Source organism: Lutjanus erythropterus, chromosome 16 (genome assembly GCF_056507025.1).
Source record: "Lutjanus erythropterus isolate fLutEry1 chromosome 16, fLutEry1.hap2, whole genome shotgun sequence".
Taxonomy (NCBI): Eukaryota; Metazoa; Chordata; class Actinopteri; order Lutjaniformes; family Lutjanidae; genus Lutjanus; species Lutjanus erythropterus.
The window spans coordinates 3,577,179-3,595,393 of record NC_139332.1 but is presented as its reverse complement, the minus strand read 5'-3'; the positions used below and the strand labels follow the sequence as shown (position 1 = coordinate 3,595,393).

The window sequence follows — 18,215 nt, the reverse complement described above, 5'->3', positions numbered from 1 at the left end:
AGCAAAGCAAAATGTTTGTCAGTCAATTTGCTCTGGAATCTGTGATTTTCACAAGAGAGAAATTTTGAAGCATGTTGTTAGCTGAGTTTGTGTGAATTTCACTGTTCTTTTGAGGCTTGACTGAACGGATGAAAGGTGCAGAGTGGTTTTATCATATCACATGTATGCCAACCTGAGGCTGCAGGAAGCCTCTTGAGAGACATGGAAAAATTTTAAATTTTTCATTTGGGCTGCCACTTGAATAGGCCTGGTGTGTAGCTTTAAAGGAAAAATGTCATATACTGCAACATCCGTTTTATGCATGTAGCTTTGGCCATCAGTATTCACTAGGATATTCACTGAGTATTCACAGTATTCACTGAGCAATAAACAACAGAAATGATGGTTTCCTCTGTGTGTATGAGGGGTAGAATTTTACCAGCATGGTGATTGTTACTATGAGGTTTTCCATTGTCTGTAGAATTTTAGAGGTGTTTGTTCTTCGACAGTGCAAACAGCGTTAGACAAAGAATAGTAGTATTCAGTACATCACTGCTCAAGTTGCTCCGGGTTGTCTTGTTTGGAATGGGAAAGGCAAGAAAACTCACAAACACAGACAGAGGTGAACTCCAGGTGGTTGTTTACAGATCGAGTCACACTGTCTGTGTCTTGAGATTTTTTTCTCACAGCATTATCTCAGCTCAGACTGTTTACTTGTTCTATGATCAGGTTCTGTCTAACACAGCGATGGTTTTGTGTGACATTAGTGACTTCCAGCCCAGTATCCCTACAGAAGCAATTACATTCATATTGGATGGTTCTGTTTTTTTGTGCAATTTTTGGACTTTTTATGCCTTTATTTTGCTAGAGAGAGCTGAAGAGAAGACGGGAAAGAGTGGAGAGAGTGGGGATGTCATATGGCAAAGGGTCACAGACCAGAATCGAACCCATGATACATGTAATGTTCTGTGTTTTTGTTGCCACAGGCACAGTCTTAGTGGCCTAACCCTAACTGCATCTTGCATACAACCCACTTTCAAAAAAGCTGTGATGTTGTGTAAAACTTAAATAAAAACAGCAGGTGCTGATATGCAAATCCTTTTCAACCAATATTCAGTTGAATACAGTACAAATATGTTTCAAAAAACTGGACTTTAATTGGACTTTAATTCTTGTAGTTTTGACAGCGAAATTCTGTCTTACTCTTGCTTGATATACGACTTCAGCTGCTCAACAGTCTGGTGTCTCTGTTGTTGCACTGTGTGCTTCATAATTCAACACATATTTTCAATGGGAGACAGGTCTGGACTGCAGGCAGGTCAGTCTAATACCTGAACTCTTTAACTATGAAGCCACGATACGATGTGTCTCATTATCTTGCAAAAATAAGCAGGGACATCTCTGAAAATGGTGTCGTCTGGATGACAGCATATGTTGCTCCACAACCTGTATGTACCTTCAGCATTAATGGAGCCTTCATAGATGTGATAGTTACCCATGATGCCATGGGCACTAACACACCCTCATACCATCACAGCTGCTGTCTTTTGAAGTTAGTGCTGGTAACAATCTGGATGGTCCTTTTCCTCTTTAGCCCAGAGGACACAATGTCCATGATTTGTGATAACAGTCTGAAATGTGGACTCATCAGACCACAGCACACTTTTCCACTTTGTGTCAGTCCATCTCAGATGAGCTCAGGTCCAGAGAAGTCTGCAGTGTTTCTGGATGTTGTTGATATATGTCTTTCTCTTTGCATGGTAGAGTCCTAACTTGCATTTGTAGATGTAGAGACAAACTGTGTTTACCAGCATTGGTTTTCTGAAGTGGTCCCAAGCCTATGTAGTTGGTCTCACAGTTGGTGAACCTCAACCCATCCTTGCTTGCCAGCCTTTCATACCCAATCATGATGACAACTGTTAATTAATCTGTTTACCTCATAGACATATAGATGTAGATGCGGCATTGACTGCTTTGGTTTGGTGCTGCATTACGTCAACTTCGCAGCCATGTTTGTCAGGTCAAGACTCACCTGTGCACAAATGGATGTAAACAGGGAAGCTGCATTTTCTATAAAACACTAAATTTATTTCTCAATCAATCTCGGTGAGTGGTATTATAAATCAAAGGTTCATGATCATTGTGGAGTAAGTTAGGAAAAATTTAGATCAGCTAAGAAATAAACATAGTGCTTTTTATCCAGAAAAAACGTTTACATATATTTGTTCACAGGTCAGTCTCGATCTGATGAAAATGGCAGCAATGTTGGCGTACAATCCAAAGGCCAATGCAGCGTCTATGTATATATGTCTAGGATTTACCCACAGTCTTTTGTTGAGTCTGTTTTTGGAATACATTGCAGGAAAAAAAACTTAAAAATGACTGTATATTTATTAAATGACAACAAAATGTATCACTTTGAACAAGGAATACTTCTTCTTTGTGTGGTTTTCAATTGGATAGAGGTCAAAAAGCATTTGCAAATCATTGCATTCTGTTTTTACTGATGTTTTATGCAGCATCCCAACTTCTTTCAAGTCAGGGTTGTAGTGTTATTTGACACAACCATGAGCTTAATCTGCACAGATTTTGTAATATGTTAGAGCAGCATTAAAAACCATTTTCATTTTCATATAATGTGTGAAACACAGAGGTCTCTGACCCCTGCATGAACACCTAGGACTCTCACCTAGGACTTGGGGAAATCTCAAAGTTAAACTATTTTCTACTTTTCCATACTGTAAAAATTCCATGTTTGAATATTAAAACATGAGGAGCAACAGAGAAAATGTGACTTATAGTAAAGAGGCAGCTGATGTAGCCTACATTGGTGCTGCCATAGCTGGCACCAGTTATAATTTTACAATAAATACATGCAAAATAATATATTCTGGACTGGATAGCTACATATTTGAAAAACCTCATTTTAAAAAAGTTCTCTAACTGTTCTTGAATTTGAATATAAAATAATGAAACATGAGGTTTAGGGATTTGCTGCTGCTTTTCTACAAACAATCTTAATGTATCTTTCAAGATTCAGATTAAAAATAGCTTGGGGCCAAAATAAAACAAGTTCCAAAACATGTAATAATATACTGTAACCATCTACATTCTAGTGCACAATATAGTAAATTCAGTTTTCTTTGTGCTGCCTAATTCTTCTGTAAAGCCTCTTGGGAACTACTTTTTTGTGATTCAGTGTATTAGCACACACAGGAGCCTGGGGTTGTAGCTAATTCTTCTCCAACCAGCTGAGAGGTGCAGTGATATAAAACCAGACTTGAACAATTGATCACTGACTCAGAAAGAACTCACACACACCACAATTCAATTGATAAAATTTACTGTATTCTTTAATTCATATGTACATCTCCAGGCCCAACCTTCCCCCCCAAAAAAGAAACTTTCAATGAATACTTTTAATATATTTAGTCAGTTTTACAGCTTCTGTACAGGATTGCTGTTTTCATGAAATTCACATCTAGGGCAGCAACGTCATTTTCTTTGTTAGAGGAACCAAGAACAAGCATAAATGGAGTGAACAAGAGGGTTTAGCGGGTAAGGGGGTAAACACACAGCTCATGGGGGGCATGTACAGAAGCAGCGCAATTGGGATAAACTATGTACAATACAAACCATTCATACAAATTAGGCTCTAAGATATAGAATTCAATACATTACATTTGATATATTAAGTGACAATGAGCAAGCCCCATCCCCCACAAACAATCAGTCAGGCGATCAGACATTCATTCAGCCCAGAATGAACTGATCGTCCGACGAACTCAACATCTAGCTGCACTAGCAGGAACACTGGCGACAGCTGAAGATCGACAGTGTTACAGTATCTGAGCGTGTTAACACATTTTCTCTCCTGACTCAAACTCGCCTGAGGGAGAAGCCTGCTCAGTTCCAGCTCAGCCCTACACAGGCAGGGACCGCCTTCCATTTCTAACTTGTATTTGAACCTCCACTGTCCTCTTCAGCTGCCTTGCGGATTTTGTAAAAACGTCATATTTTTTTTATAATTCTTTTTAAATGAGGAGTTAATTTTGTTTTTCCAGTTATGCAGGATAAACTGCAGAGCGTAAATAGCACAGCAGGGGCGAACAGTCCATATGTTGGAGTCCAGAGAGTTAAAGCATTGGATATGAAATATGCTAAAAGAGAAAAAACAAAGTCATTAACATCAAGTTTGAAAAGAAGTGTGAACTAAACATGAAGTAAACAACAAAGGGCAGAGTTTAACCGTGATAACAATCCCAGAAGGACCAATAAGCCTCTGCTATCTACACACTGTTCAACAGGGACAAAACATAACTAAGGAACAACAAAATTCTAACTGATAATAATCATAGTAATCACAGAGTTTTTCAGGTAATTTTTAAGCATTTTACAGTCCTTTATACCAACTTTTCAACAGTTAAAGGTAACTGCTCTCACTGCAAAATCCAGAACATTAAATTGGGAAATAAGTTGGGATGGTTGACACTCTGGTATGGACATGTTTAGGGACAGTACGGCTAACATACACGTTTCTCTGGTATGGGTAGAGGCCCCAGTCTGTGCTCCACTCGTCCACTTCTCTGTGCGTGAGTGCATGGGAACTTCAGCCAGAGGGGAAGTAGGGAGTGTCACTGTGGTAGTTGTAGTCCGGGCACACTTTCTGCACCAGTTTGTAGTCGGTGCTGTAGAAGGAAATGAAGATGCAGATGACTTTGAAAGGTTTGGAGCAGAGCCAGGAGACGTGGCTCTGGGTCTGCTCCTGGTAGCAGGTCTTGGATGGGTCGAAGTTGCAGAGCGTGTTCTTGGCACCCTTCTCCACCTTCTCGTACTCGATGCGGCAGTTGAAGGACTTCGAGTCCTTGGCGTCAATGACTGACTGCTGAGCTGCCACATCGAACTCCACAATCTTGGTTGGAGGGACCAAGCTGACGGACACGTTGCCCTGGCCTGTGGAGTTATGGCGGAAGTAGACACTGAAGGTGCCATTGCCGTGATCCACGATCTTCCCGGTGATCAGCAGGTTGAGTTTGACCGTCTTGATGTTGGAGTGGAAGTCCCCCCAGCCAAACATCTTCTTGAACTTTCCCGTCTTGACCATTGGCCGCCGCTTAGCCCGCGGCCGCGAGTCCTGCAAGTCTGTGGAGTTCCTCAGCCAGTCCCACAGGTCCTGCTCAGAGTAGGGCTCTGGAGTGTCATAGCGAAGGTCCAAGGCTGTGCTGTTTTCTTTGCCATGTAGAGTCTGTGACAACAGCCTACTGATGGACATATCCTTACTGCTTTCTGTCCATATATGCTTTAGTGTGGATTTGGGGCTTCCCGACTTGACAATGTCCGACTTTGAGGCGTGGGCACTTGTAACCTGTGGAAGAGAGAAAAACATCTGTCAGATGGTATTTAGTGTGATTAATGTGATGAATTCCTTGTTCCATATTGTCATCATTTAAATAATTATATATTATTTTCTTTGTTAGGCTTGTTAGACTGCAGCGAGTTTAGTTAATGAATGGCTATTTTGTGGAGTGTACTGTCTTGTTTTCTTCTATATCCTTGATGCCCAACAAACGTGTTGAACAAATTTCGTAAAACATTTAAGAAGAACATCAGTCATTAGGACTAAATAGCTCTCCCTTGTGGGAAAGTGAAGGATGATGGGAGCAGCTGGGGGTTCAAGGGCTCAAGGGCACTTCGACAGTGCACAGGAGATGAACTGACACTTGGTAACACTATGTTATGTTAAATATCCAAGAATGTTTTCTGGAAAAAGTGTAATTTGGGTCACTGCCAGTTAATTGACTCCAATAACTTGTGTACTAATGAAATTTAAGAGTCAGTGCATATCATGGGAGCAGAGAACACAAAAATGTGAAATTTGTGACTAGGCAAGTATGCAACTTCTTTAAGGAGAACTGAGTTATCCAAATACGTGAATAATGAATAAATATTTTCTAAGTCTTAAAGATAGTAGTTCTGTTATCCCTATAATTAGCAGCTAACTCATGCATGTTCGGGGCATGGGTGTTCAGAATGTACGATTGTTTGGGGTGGGCTGATCGCTCAGCCCCTGAAGTGCTTCTTGAAGCATTGTCGAGGGCTGCGGTGGCTGTTCTTGAGAACTTATCATTTGACTGACTTCACACTCAACACTGCACTCCCTTGGGTCCTCAGTAATACACCCAACACGTGCAAAGTCAATCTGATAAATGGTTGTCGAGATAACAGTTGCAGTTTTGGATTTAGAATAACTGCTAAAAATAAGTCCTGTGCTTGTTTGAGACATCCATCCACCACATCTTCCACAAATGTGGACTTTCTTGCTCCTTACACTTCTTCTGTCATGCTTACTACATCCACCAGGGGATGCTGCCTAATAATAAAGTGACATATAAGTTGGAATATGCTCCTTGCACTTTTGACCAACATGTACATTTCCATGGTGACGGCATGCAGCAAATTTGCCAGCAACACAAGGAAGTCAACAATCTAGATAGGTGAGGGTGCTGTAAGAAAACAACTATTTTTTAAAAGAGTTGCTGGTTTGCTGTGTTCCTGTTTAGTCATTTACATCCTAATTGCCACCATTCTCACCTAAAGAATCCTGTGAAATTTCAAGGCTTGGAGCACAGGAGGGAGTTCTCAGTTTAAAGCCCCAGAAATGCTTGAGGCGACCCTGCCGATACAAGACCATGCTTCTGTATTGGGTGAAATGATGCGTCATGAGATATTACTTATCTATATCATTCAGGAAATATTGACTTTCACAGTCAAGCATGCAGTTTTCTACAAAATTGACCAATCAAATGTATTCCACTGGGGTTAGAGATAATCAATCTTTGCTGCAAGCCTCAATTTCAAATCATGATAGCAGACAGGCACAAATTGGGAATTATAGTGGAGCAAGCTGAGCGAGAAAGAGAATAGAGAAACATATTGTTCCCATCTCCTCCTTCTGTCAAATAGAGGGAGTATCCGCTGGCTCGCACAGATAAATGCAGTGGCCGCTCAGCGGGTAAAGACCAGACTATTAACTAAAGAGTGCTCCTTGAATTGATGATTGATGAACCCAAGAGTTTTCACTATTTAGCGCCGATGAGTGGAATTAGGCTCATACAGGCCTTGGTGGAGGTATGTGACATTGATTGCCTGATTTCTACTGTAAAACGTGACAGCAGATCCGTCTTGCTGAGGTTTTTGCATTTTGCGGGTTGCCCCCAGGATCAATACTTGGAAAATAAGGTTTCGCTACCAATCAGTCGGCCCTTTGAATTGAATTGCCTCACAGCGCGTCTCTCAACACCATGGGGACATACAGAAAGCTTTACACATACTGTTACATGGAGACAACACCTGCACTGTGAAGTGTGTCACAGACTGAGAACCGGGATAAAAATCAAGATATGATTCAGAGGAGACTCTGAGTTTAGGATTAAAGCTTGAGAGGAAGAGTGATTGTATTGAATTACTTCTAATATAAATCCCAACTGTAATCTACAGGACATAAAAGAAAGGATGAAGATTTGTTAATTAAAAGATCTGTGTATATTTGTTGTCTCTTTTCTGTCTTTGTTCAAGTCTTTCCTTCCACAGCACTAAATAACTGACATTGGGAAATTGAGCTACATATGCAAATGTAAGTCATGTTAGCTGCTTGGCTCTAGGGAAGGAAATCTTGGTCTGTCAGCTTGTTGGTTCCAAACTGAAATATCTCTAAATCTATTGGACAGATTGCTGTGTTTTGCACAGACATTCATGGTTACAGGAGGATGAGCAATGTTGGCTCTGACATTTCTACCAGCGCCACCATGAGGTTCACATTTGTGGTTGGGAGTGAAATATTTTAACAATGAATACATGGATTTTTGCAAAATTTGGCGCAGACATTCACCAGAATTTCTCTCAACTGCAGCCTCAGAGTCGCTTGCATTGCTCAAAAGTTTAAAAAGTTAAAGTATGTGTCTTGTGTCTCAGTGAAACCTACACCTACATCAAGCCTGTTATCAAACAATTAAAGCAATTATGTAACAATCCAACCTTAGAATAACTTCAAAATCACTGTGATGCTGCACTGATGTACAAGAGGCTAAAAGTTCTTGCACTCTTGCAAAAAGTGTTGAACGCCAGGTCACACACCACCAACTACGTCACTGATTTTTGTTAAATTGAATCATTTATGAAGAAAATTTTTTTGGGTTTTCCCTCTCTTTCCTGCTCTGCCTCAACTCTCTGATATAGAGTTTCCTGATGGACAGTGAAGTAACTGCTGCTAAACGTAGCTGCTGTTAGTTAGTTAGCTGTTAGCTCAGTTAGCTGCGGTTGGTCTTTATTTTCTGATACAGGGCAGGAGTGCCGCACCACCGTGCCAGAACCGGAGCCAGGTGCCCGGGCAAGGTAACCATCGTGGCAGGGACAAAGATACATTGAAGGAAAAAGCTAAGAAGAGAAAAAGAGAGTAACTGAGCAGGAGGCCGCCAGACAAGAGTAAATGTGAGACTCGCTTTTACTGGTTGGCGAGAACAGACAGACGGCGAGCTGGCCTTCTTGTTGTCGGACTAGTCAGTAACATTAGCAGCTTGCTACATCTCGTGCTGTGCTGTTACACTTGCTTGATGTTTGGCTGTGTTAACAAAGTTCTCAACCCACTAGTTTCTCATCAGAAGTAATGTCGTCATAACAAAGCTGTATTCACCACAGCAGTGTATGAATTTTAAAAAATGCTAAATTTTATGCAGTGTTGTCTTAAGTCATATTATCAACACCAGAGGTAACTTAGTGAAAATTTTTACAAAGATGATGAAAAAAAGTGTATCAGTAGTTGATTTACCTAATAAGCAGGTTCTTCTATTTCAGTAATGTTATGCCAGTCATTTTATAATGCACCAGTTCTTAGAATACAAAAATCCACTAAAACAATAATGAGAAATGACAACAAAACAACCAAGCATAAAAACACAACCTTATTCAACAATATATAGGGCCTCCAAATGTGGTTGTAAGAACACAAAGCGAACTGGAGATATGGCTTTTTTTTTTTTCGGTATGTAATTTAAAAAATATTAGTACATTTAAAATAAGTAAAAGTACATTTTTCCGCCTTGCTTCAGAGATGCTTCCTACCAAATTTGGTGACAATTGCTCAACATTTGTAGGAGGGGAATAAAAAAAAAAAAAAACAGATTTAGACAATTGCTACCAACTGTCGACCATAGCATAAAAACACAGGAACTGTATGCATCATACAGGTACCATACAGTAACAAGTTTTACTACTGGGACAGAGCCCAGTGTTGCAGTATTGCCCACATGTAGTGCAGTCCCTCCAGGAGGCTGCAATGTTGCAGTCACAACAATTCACACAAATTCAATCCATGAATTCTGCACCACCTTGCAATTTTGTACAGTTACCACAACTTTTCCACAAATTTGACCAATTGTCATAGATTTCCACGAGTTCCACCAATCACAGTAGTCCCCCACGCCAACATTCAACGCTCTGCGCACTGCTGTTTTGACTGAGTGGGAGCTCCTCTGTGAAATGTCCCCCCATGTGCACAAATAAAGCATATGTTGTTTGGGTTTTTATAATCCTGAGACTTTTTGGTAAGAATTCAGTACAGAGCGCAGTTGAATTCTCACTGGAGCACTGGAGTTACCTTTGGTTCAAAAAATTTAAACATTTCTTTGCAATTTTCAGTTTCTCTTACAATGCAAAAAACCGCTAAAAACATTGCAACATGTGTCACAATTTTTTATATTAGCTGCCATGAAATCAGGTATTTTAGGCCGCAGTGAAGCCAGCTTCTGAATGATCATGTTGCTCTGTCATGGAGAAAACAGGTAGCTGCAATAATGACCAGTGAGCGAGAGCCACAGAGAGTTAGCAGCTCTGTCCAAACAGCCAGAGTTTAGGAACTGGATCTACAGAGAAACCCCTTTGTATTACAGTCTGGTATACACAGATAAACAGTGCCTTTGCTGCTGATGTCCTGATAGATGAGAATAACACTGGTAACCATGGTAACTGTACACATCAAAGATGCCTCAGACTGCTTATAAGACAGAATAATTAAAAATGCACAATGAAATGTTTAGTTTATGTCGACTAAAACTAACAATCATGACTTAAACATGACTGAAAGTAATATTCACAATCAAGTGCCACAATTAATTCTTAATTGATCAACACATCATTAGCCAAGCTTTGGAGTTAAGAGGAACAAATCAATGAATCAATGTATTACATTCAGAGAGAACTGTACACTAAATACAGAGCGTTAAATAATAAACCAGTCAGCCCCTGGAGAACGTGTTCTACTGAGGAAAATCAAAACGAAAGAAACAAACAGAAGCTGAGTGAAGTTAACAGCTCGCTGAGTGGAGCTGAAGAGGGTCTCCAGGGATCTATCTTTAGCCTGAAGGGTTAAACTCAGAAAGCACTTGGCTGCGCGAGGCAGACACACTCAGCAATCATTTCCTATTCACACAGGTGAGGTGGCCTTCTCATGCTGAAGAACCTCCCAGGTTGGTGCAGGCTGAGGATTACATTGGAATGGATTTATGATAATATGCCTGCTTATGAAAAGGATCTGGAAAAGTCCCTTCTCTCACCGTGCATTCAATAGAATTTATTATAAAATGAGCTAAAAACAGAGGACAAAGTGCTTAAGATGCAGTTGCTTTGAGGGAAATCATATTTTTCTCTTCTAATCCTCATAGAAATTCAGTCCTCACACATGTAGTCAGCTGAAAAATAAAAAAATATGATACAAACCAGCAGCACAGCAGCATCAGACATGATTTTATTTTATCTTAAGCAGCAGAAGATGATTGCAGATGGACTTAAATAAACCACTGCATGTAAATACCTGACTCATTCTCGAGAACTGGGCCAAAACCATATTTTTAGGGTCTTGAAAATCTATTCTAAAAGATCAAACTCTTGGCTATTATACCTTGTAACAGGACGACCTCTTGGTGATTACATTTTTTATATATAACGTAGATGTAAACTTGGTCAAATGGATAATCTGACAGATTTAATGTCTTACAGAATTGACAAAATGTTGCATTTTTCATTTCCGAGCATAGTTGTCGTTAGCAGCCATTTTAGTTTTTAAAGTGTCTCAGAGTTCTCTTAATGTTAATCAAAATAACATTTTTAAACCATAATTCTTATTTAACTTTGATTTAGAAGGACTACAGAGTTGACATGTTATGGTTGAGACACATCTGATAGAAATATTATTGAATGAATTTGTCTAAAAATAGAAAGTTTACCAGTGCTTGAACAAATTTCCCGCCTTTTTTAAACCAGGAAGTGAGACAGGGGTCCTTAGGGTATAGCTCTAGTAACGCTTTTTATGCCTGATTAAATCATGTTTTAGTAAAAATAATAAAACAGAGTTTGTGGTAGAAATCTGACACAACTTTAAAAGACTAACATTTTCATTTCAAACAAAAATGATTATAATAGCACATTTTTGTACCTTTGTTGTCAGTAGGTATTGTTAGTTTTAGATTTTGAAGACTTTTATCACATTTTTAAATTGTTTGAAGTTGTGAATTCTTGTCTGGGACAAATAATGAAAGCAAGAAAATCAGAAAAACTTAAAGCAAAAATGACATATATTTCATGTGTATAAATCCTTAATAGATACATTTTCACCAAGGAAAATGGAATTAGAGTGTTGGTATTAATAACTTAAAGTTTTTTTTTTTTTGTTTTTTTTTAACAATTCTCATGAATGGCTTTATTGAAAATTGTACTCATCTTACATTATTGCATATTATATTATTGGGTTTTGATATTATTACTGATGCTTTTTTATGCTGGAAGAGATAGGAGTAATTTTAATGTATACATACACTATGTCATGTATAGGAATGCCTCATATTTCATTTACACATTTATGCATTTTTAAAATCTTAATCTACAAAAGAAAGTAAAAGTAACTACACCTAATATTGTCATATTGTCTCTGAAATGAAGTGGAGTAAAAGTTTAGCATAACATTAAAAAACAAAGCACAGGTACAAGTACTGTAGTTCAGTACAACAGGACCAGATCAACTGGACATTCATTTAACAAAATGAGCTCTGCACCCCAATGGAAAAAAATATATTGGGTAAGAATGCAGGAGCCACCTCAGAGTCTTTATTCTTTCACTTTTTAATTGGTCTTTACTGGTGCATAGTGTCAAACCACAAAGTAATAACCACATGAACAACTGAGGGCCTTTTGAGCCTCTGGGTTCTTTGGACAGTTACCTTCTTCCTACAACAGCTGGACATTTTAGCAAATGTTACAGAGATAAATGGTGTGTTTGTTGGGTGAACAGTGCATTAATGCACATGGTGAGTATTTACAGTGGCAGGACTGTATATTTGTTAGTCTGATCATCAAACTGAATTGCCATTTTGTTTTGCCATCTTCATTCAGGCTGACATTTTGTTCATGAGCCGATTTCTGTTCACCTTTACTTTGTTTTGTGTCGCCCAAATCTGTCAATAGTGAGTGACATATTCCCTCAGACCAACGTAAGATAGTGTATAAATAACACCACTTTTAAGGACATTTTGTGAGTCATGTGTATGAATTCTAAGCTTTTTGCCATAGACTGTATATTAAATAGGTTTCATTCCTGTTCAGTAAACAAGCTATGGTTGAAGCAAGATGTTTCCCTGACCCCCTCCTCCCTAGACATGGCAGAGACAGGCAGGCTGCTCAACAGGAGCGCAGGATGTGCACAACCTCGTAAACTGACAATAACAAGCGGGAACGAGTCCTCCACTGTCAGCTGATCAGCTGTTTATAACTGTCAACTGTCAGTCAATGTTAAGTTCAGCCTGTTATACTGAAAAGCTCTTTGCTCTGAAATAACACACTCTGGATGTTTCATTTAGTGGCTGCCTGTCTCACTGTCTGCCAAACTTCATTTACATTTTGCTCAATTTAACAATTATAAACATTTACTCCTTCTACAAGGTTATTAATGATTCCTTACAGCTCATAAACAGACACTTACTCATTCAGCAAAAATTCAGCATTAATTTGAACTCTGATTAATGTTAAACAGACATACAGAGCAGTTATTCTAATCTAGAATACAAATTTCAAAGGGGACACCGCAGCTGAAGTGTTCGTGTGAAGTTATTATTTTAACTCAACATATGTCCTTGATCTCTGATGACACATTGTGGTCATTTTATGATTTACTACAGTAAATATATTACAGATTTCTCCTTTAAGTACATTACAGTTAAGTAAACGTACTAAAGTTAAAATAAGTCATACACCTACGTCCTCTGGGGAACCCCACCTCCTCCATATGAGGACTGTCTCTCTTCATAAGATGTTGCATACATTTTTGAAATCTATCACATTCTATCCACACATTTGTTCATAAAATGACACGCGATCTCTGTATACGTCAGTACAGATTAAATGATGAAAGGATATGACACGCATAAAGCAAAAAATGTGTTATAATAACATGCAAAATTACTTAAGACATTAGTGTCTTGTTCATAAACCATTTTGTGAGATCAGGCTGTCCAGACAGTATAATTAGCAGTTAGCTAGCCAGGAGTTCATTAATGTTTTCCACAGGTATTGAGGAAACAGCATTTTGAGATGTTTATCGATGAGTCGACTTGCTGCATCAGTTGCGTTCACAGTTCTTGACATTTTTTGTGCCAATCTTTCTCTCAGTATTTTGCATGGAAGTAGCTAGCTGGCTATGTAGCTAAATCCTCCCCTCAGAGGTCTAACTGGTTAATTCATTCTTACAGCACCATAACTAGAACAACAGCAGACCTGTTTGAAAGGGGATTTAGAATCATGATTCTAAATAGTGATTCTGATGTCCAGAACAAAGCTATGTGTATGAAGGATGGACTAAAAAATAAATGTCTTTGACCATGTTCATGCTGAAGGGACGTGTCAGTGCATCAGTGTAGCTCACTGATGTGCTTTTCATAGTTTTGAAAGCAATGAACCTCCATTATAAATAGACATTAGACCAAAGACTCACAATTAGGGGAAACTTTCAGGTTTGAAGATAATTAGTCAATTGGAAGTCAAACAAGGTCTGTTCTTGTTTGAACTTCCAAAAATTGCCATAAAAGTTAAAATACTCTGTTCCTCCTTTTTCTGATGACCCCCTACAACCCGCTCAGGTAAACCTTTTTGAAAACATCTACCTTAAGGCACAGATGAATCAGGCTCTGATACACACAAAATACATTTATGTATACCTTCATTGTTGGTTTGGCTCCTCACATAAGACAGTTGGAAAGCCAAGAATATTGCCCCTTTACGCTCCATGTAATGTTTCAAAGTCAATGCATCTTAAGATGTTGCTCTGTTACAATAAACCAGCAGACTTCGTTCAACTCAGTCAATTCAGGCAGATGAAACATTCCCTAAATGATTATTTTTAGACAATCTATTCTGGTTTTGTGCATAATAGCTTGCTTGAATTAGGTCAAAGATGTTCCCCTGGGAATTCATACCACTCTGTCTCTGAAGAGAATCTGCTATTGATATAATAATGTTTTAATATGTTACACTATTGAAGAACTACACTTGTCTAAATCCCAGCTAATTGCAGTGTTGTGATACGACTGCTACTGAGAATAAAGCGTGCAGCGTGTGTCTGTTTGTCTGTACTCATTGTTTGTCCTGTCCGGTGGGTGGGCTCTCTGCGCTGCATACAGACATGTTTATCTGTGCAGCTCTCAGGTTCAGGCATCATCCAGAACGTTTCGGGCCGAGGGCCAGCGGGTTGGCTGGATCCCGGAGCTGCCAGCTGTGGTGCGCTCACCTGAGGGAGCGGTGCATCTGGTAAACATGGCCGGCGCCGTGGCCAGCACAGGCCTCGCAGATACCTGACTGCCGGCCAGACAGCCAGTTGGTTGCCCCCAGGCAAGGAAGACTGCTGGGCAAGGCAAGCAGCACGGTCTCTGTCTCAGTCCAAACATGAATTCTTTACTAAAGTCTCTGCACATGCTGCAGAGCACTTTGGAATTCTAAATTTCTTGACTGCTCTCAAAAGTTTGATGTGATGTTTTGCAGTGGTTTGTGCAACACGGCCTCCTACCTCAACAACAGAATACTTCAACTGACAGTGATTCCAAAAACAACAGACTGTTGGAGAGCACCAGTGACAGGCAACATCGTACCTTAAGTTCGTTATGTAAGTCACATGTTGAACATGTAGTGAAACAGTCACAGTTTGGACAGTTTACCAACCAACTTCACTTTTTTTACTCCAGTAACAGTGAAAAGGTACAGGCTCTGAAATGTACTCAAAGTATAAAAGTAAAAAGTTGTCCTCTGAAGGACATTTATACCTGTGCAAAGCTAACTGGTCAAATCTCCCTCTCTGTCTGTTTTATCTTTTTGTGTCTCATTCTGACTTTCTTGTTCTGTTCGTCTTTTTCCTTTTGTTCCGTCTTTTATGTTGTTATGTCTATTCGTTAGATTTTTTTCTTTCATGTCTTGTCACATCTTTTTCTGTTGTTCTGTTTTTTGTCTTGTTACTTCCTGTTTGTCTTGGTATATGGTGTTCGTTGTTGGGTCATTTCTGTCTTGTTTGATATTATACATTGATTTTGTCTTGTTACATCTTTCATGTTTTATTTTTTTGTTACGTGTTTTGCATATTGCATAATTTCTGTCCTATGCCTTTTGCAGAAATTTTGTTGTTACATCTTTTAGCGTCTTTTTTGTCTTGGTTGCGCCAAGGTTGCGCTTCAACAATGGGATTCTCAGTGGAGTGCTAAACCCAAAATCCAGTAAACATCTCCAAAAGATCAAAAAGGTAGCACATCTCAAGTCTGGGAGGACAAAATACTCACATTTCAGTTATTTATTTGGCTCACATCACAAAGACAAATACTTACGCGTTTTGGCACAAAGCCTTCGTCACAAACGCTCTGATGAAGGCTTTGTGCAGAAACGCGTAAGCCTTTTTTGTCTTGTTACATCTTTTTTCTTGTTGCATCTCTTTTGTCTTGCTGCGTGTTTTACATTGTTGTTACATGTTTTGCATTTTATGTCTTTTACAGAATTTTCATTTTATATCTTATGCATAATTTCTGATTTATGTCTTTTACAAAGTTTTCATCTTGTTATATCTTTTACATAATTTTTGATTGTTACGTCTTCATCTTGTTATGTCTGTTGTGTGTGATATACACTGATGCATACACCTGGAACCATCTTTTCTAGGTGTTATTGTTTCATCCATTTAGGTTGAAATCAGAAGGCGGTGTGCAATGATGTAAAATAAAATAATCAATATTTCTCCTGAAATACATTAAAACTAAATTAATGAGCTTGTTTTGAAAATATAAGGAGTAGAAAGTACAGATATATGTCTTAAAATGTAGGGAGTAAAAGTAAAAAAGTAAAACATTTACTTGACTTTAATCTGATCTTAAAAAGAGTACTGATGTCTGTTTAGTTATTTCTCACCTCTGGGAAAGACTGTGAATTCAATTAACATAAGATAATTTATTCCTTTATTAGTCCCAAAACAGGGAAATTTATGGTGTAAAGTAGCAAAGAGGATAGCAAAAATAAAAAGAAGCATCAATAAAAAATGTATAAAATGAAATTCAGCAAGAAGAAATATTAAAATATTAACAATTTAAATTGTAATATAAAAAATATAACCATTATAAACGGGGGAACTATAAAAATAGGAAGAAGTATCTTATGTACATCGTGTGACATAAGTAACCTAAATAATGTATAAGACTTACATTATGTAACTTAAGAAACTTAAAACATTAAAAAAAAAGTCAACTTTGACTTTTGGCTTTGTACGGGATATGAACCCCAGTCTTTCCTGTGTTTGACCCATCTGTCCACATCACCTCCTGCTCACTCTTTATACTGCTCCCTCATCATTATTATGGCCAATAACCATTGTCAGCTCACAACAAACGTAAATGTGGGTCGTAATAAGCTGCTTGCACAGATGACCTAAAGTCTTTATGATGGGGACGGACTATTTGTACCTCTCATCCAATCATCATTTTTACATTCAAGACTGATGTCACAGAAATAAGCCATTTATTTTCATTAAAAGAAATACACAAGTTTAATGCATGACATAATTTAACAAACCTTGAATTTATACACCTGACAGGATGGAAGCCAGAATAATTGATTACTGAATTGAGACACACAATGTGAAGAGTGGAGCACCACTGCGCTGATTTTACACATCTGTTTGCTTGTCAGATCGAGTCCTACTCAGCTGGTGAAGAGTGTTGTATTCTGTCTTTTCTAACTCTAGAGGATCTTTATTAAATGCTCCAAGAGCTTGGGGACTACAACTTGTTAATGGAGGGTGTGAAGTTTTAAAGACATGGGTGTTTATCAGTCAGGGGGAATGTGCTGCTGCTCCACTGCCGTCCGACACATAACGTGTGACTGAGTCCTGGCAGACAGCTGCTGGGAGAAAAACTTGGCCTCTGGCTCTCACCTCTGAAATCCTGAACTGGAAGATATTCTGCTATCCTGATGCAAAAGCAGCAGGTAGGACCCGTCTGAGGCTTTAAGGTGCTTTTTATAATCCTAAATTTGGATTACCAGCCAGAGAAGTAGGGAACTGCCCTGGGGCCCCAGACCTTCAGGTGTCTCAAAGGCTCTGAGTTCACTTCACTAGAACTTGAACTCGTACTGTAGCATGAGCAGTGAACCCACCAAGATGACAGACAAAGAGATGAACATTTGTTTGACCAGACAGAGAGGTTTACAAGGAAAAACATTCAAGTCAAATGTTAATCATTAACATCAGCTGTAAATTGTTTCTCAGTTTAATCCACATTATTACTTTGCTGAACAGAAGATAGAAAGTCAGGTTTGAGTTCATCTTAAATCCACGTTTTGGGTTTGACCAATTCCCACACATGTAGTATAAAGGTGTTAAACATCATCTCCCTTTTGCTAAAGTGACACCACATCAGGATAAAGGTAACAAAGTCCTGTTTCACACGGGAACCTTTTAGCCCTGTGTTAAGTCTATATTCAGGGGATAACCCCACAAACTCAAAGTTAGCCCTGCTCCAGTGCAGGGCCAGCAAGCCCTAGCCCTGGGCTAAAATCAGTTTCAGCCCACTTTGGAATGTGCCAAGGTCTTGTCACACCTGGCACGTAGCCCGTGCAAGTCTAAAAGCATTCTGGCACATTCCGATGTGGGCTAACTTTAACCAAGACCTAGA

The 18,215-nt window shown here is 38.9% G+C and overlaps 1 protein-coding gene across 1 annotated transcript in view; it reads right to left on the bottom strand.

The window, feature by feature from the left end:
- Positions 1 to 3,305: 3,305 nt before the first annotated feature.
- Positions 3,306 to 18,215, bottom strand: part of nxph1 (neurexophilin 1) — an 80,109-nt gene continuing 65,199 nt past the window's right edge. The window contains exon 2 of the mRNA XM_084739865.1: positions 3,306 to 5,344. Within this exon, the coding sequence (XP_084595991.1) occupies positions 4,589 to 5,344 (756 nt within the window). The 3' untranslated portion in view covers positions 3,306 to 4,588. The remainder of the gene's footprint in view (positions 5,345 to 18,215) is intronic.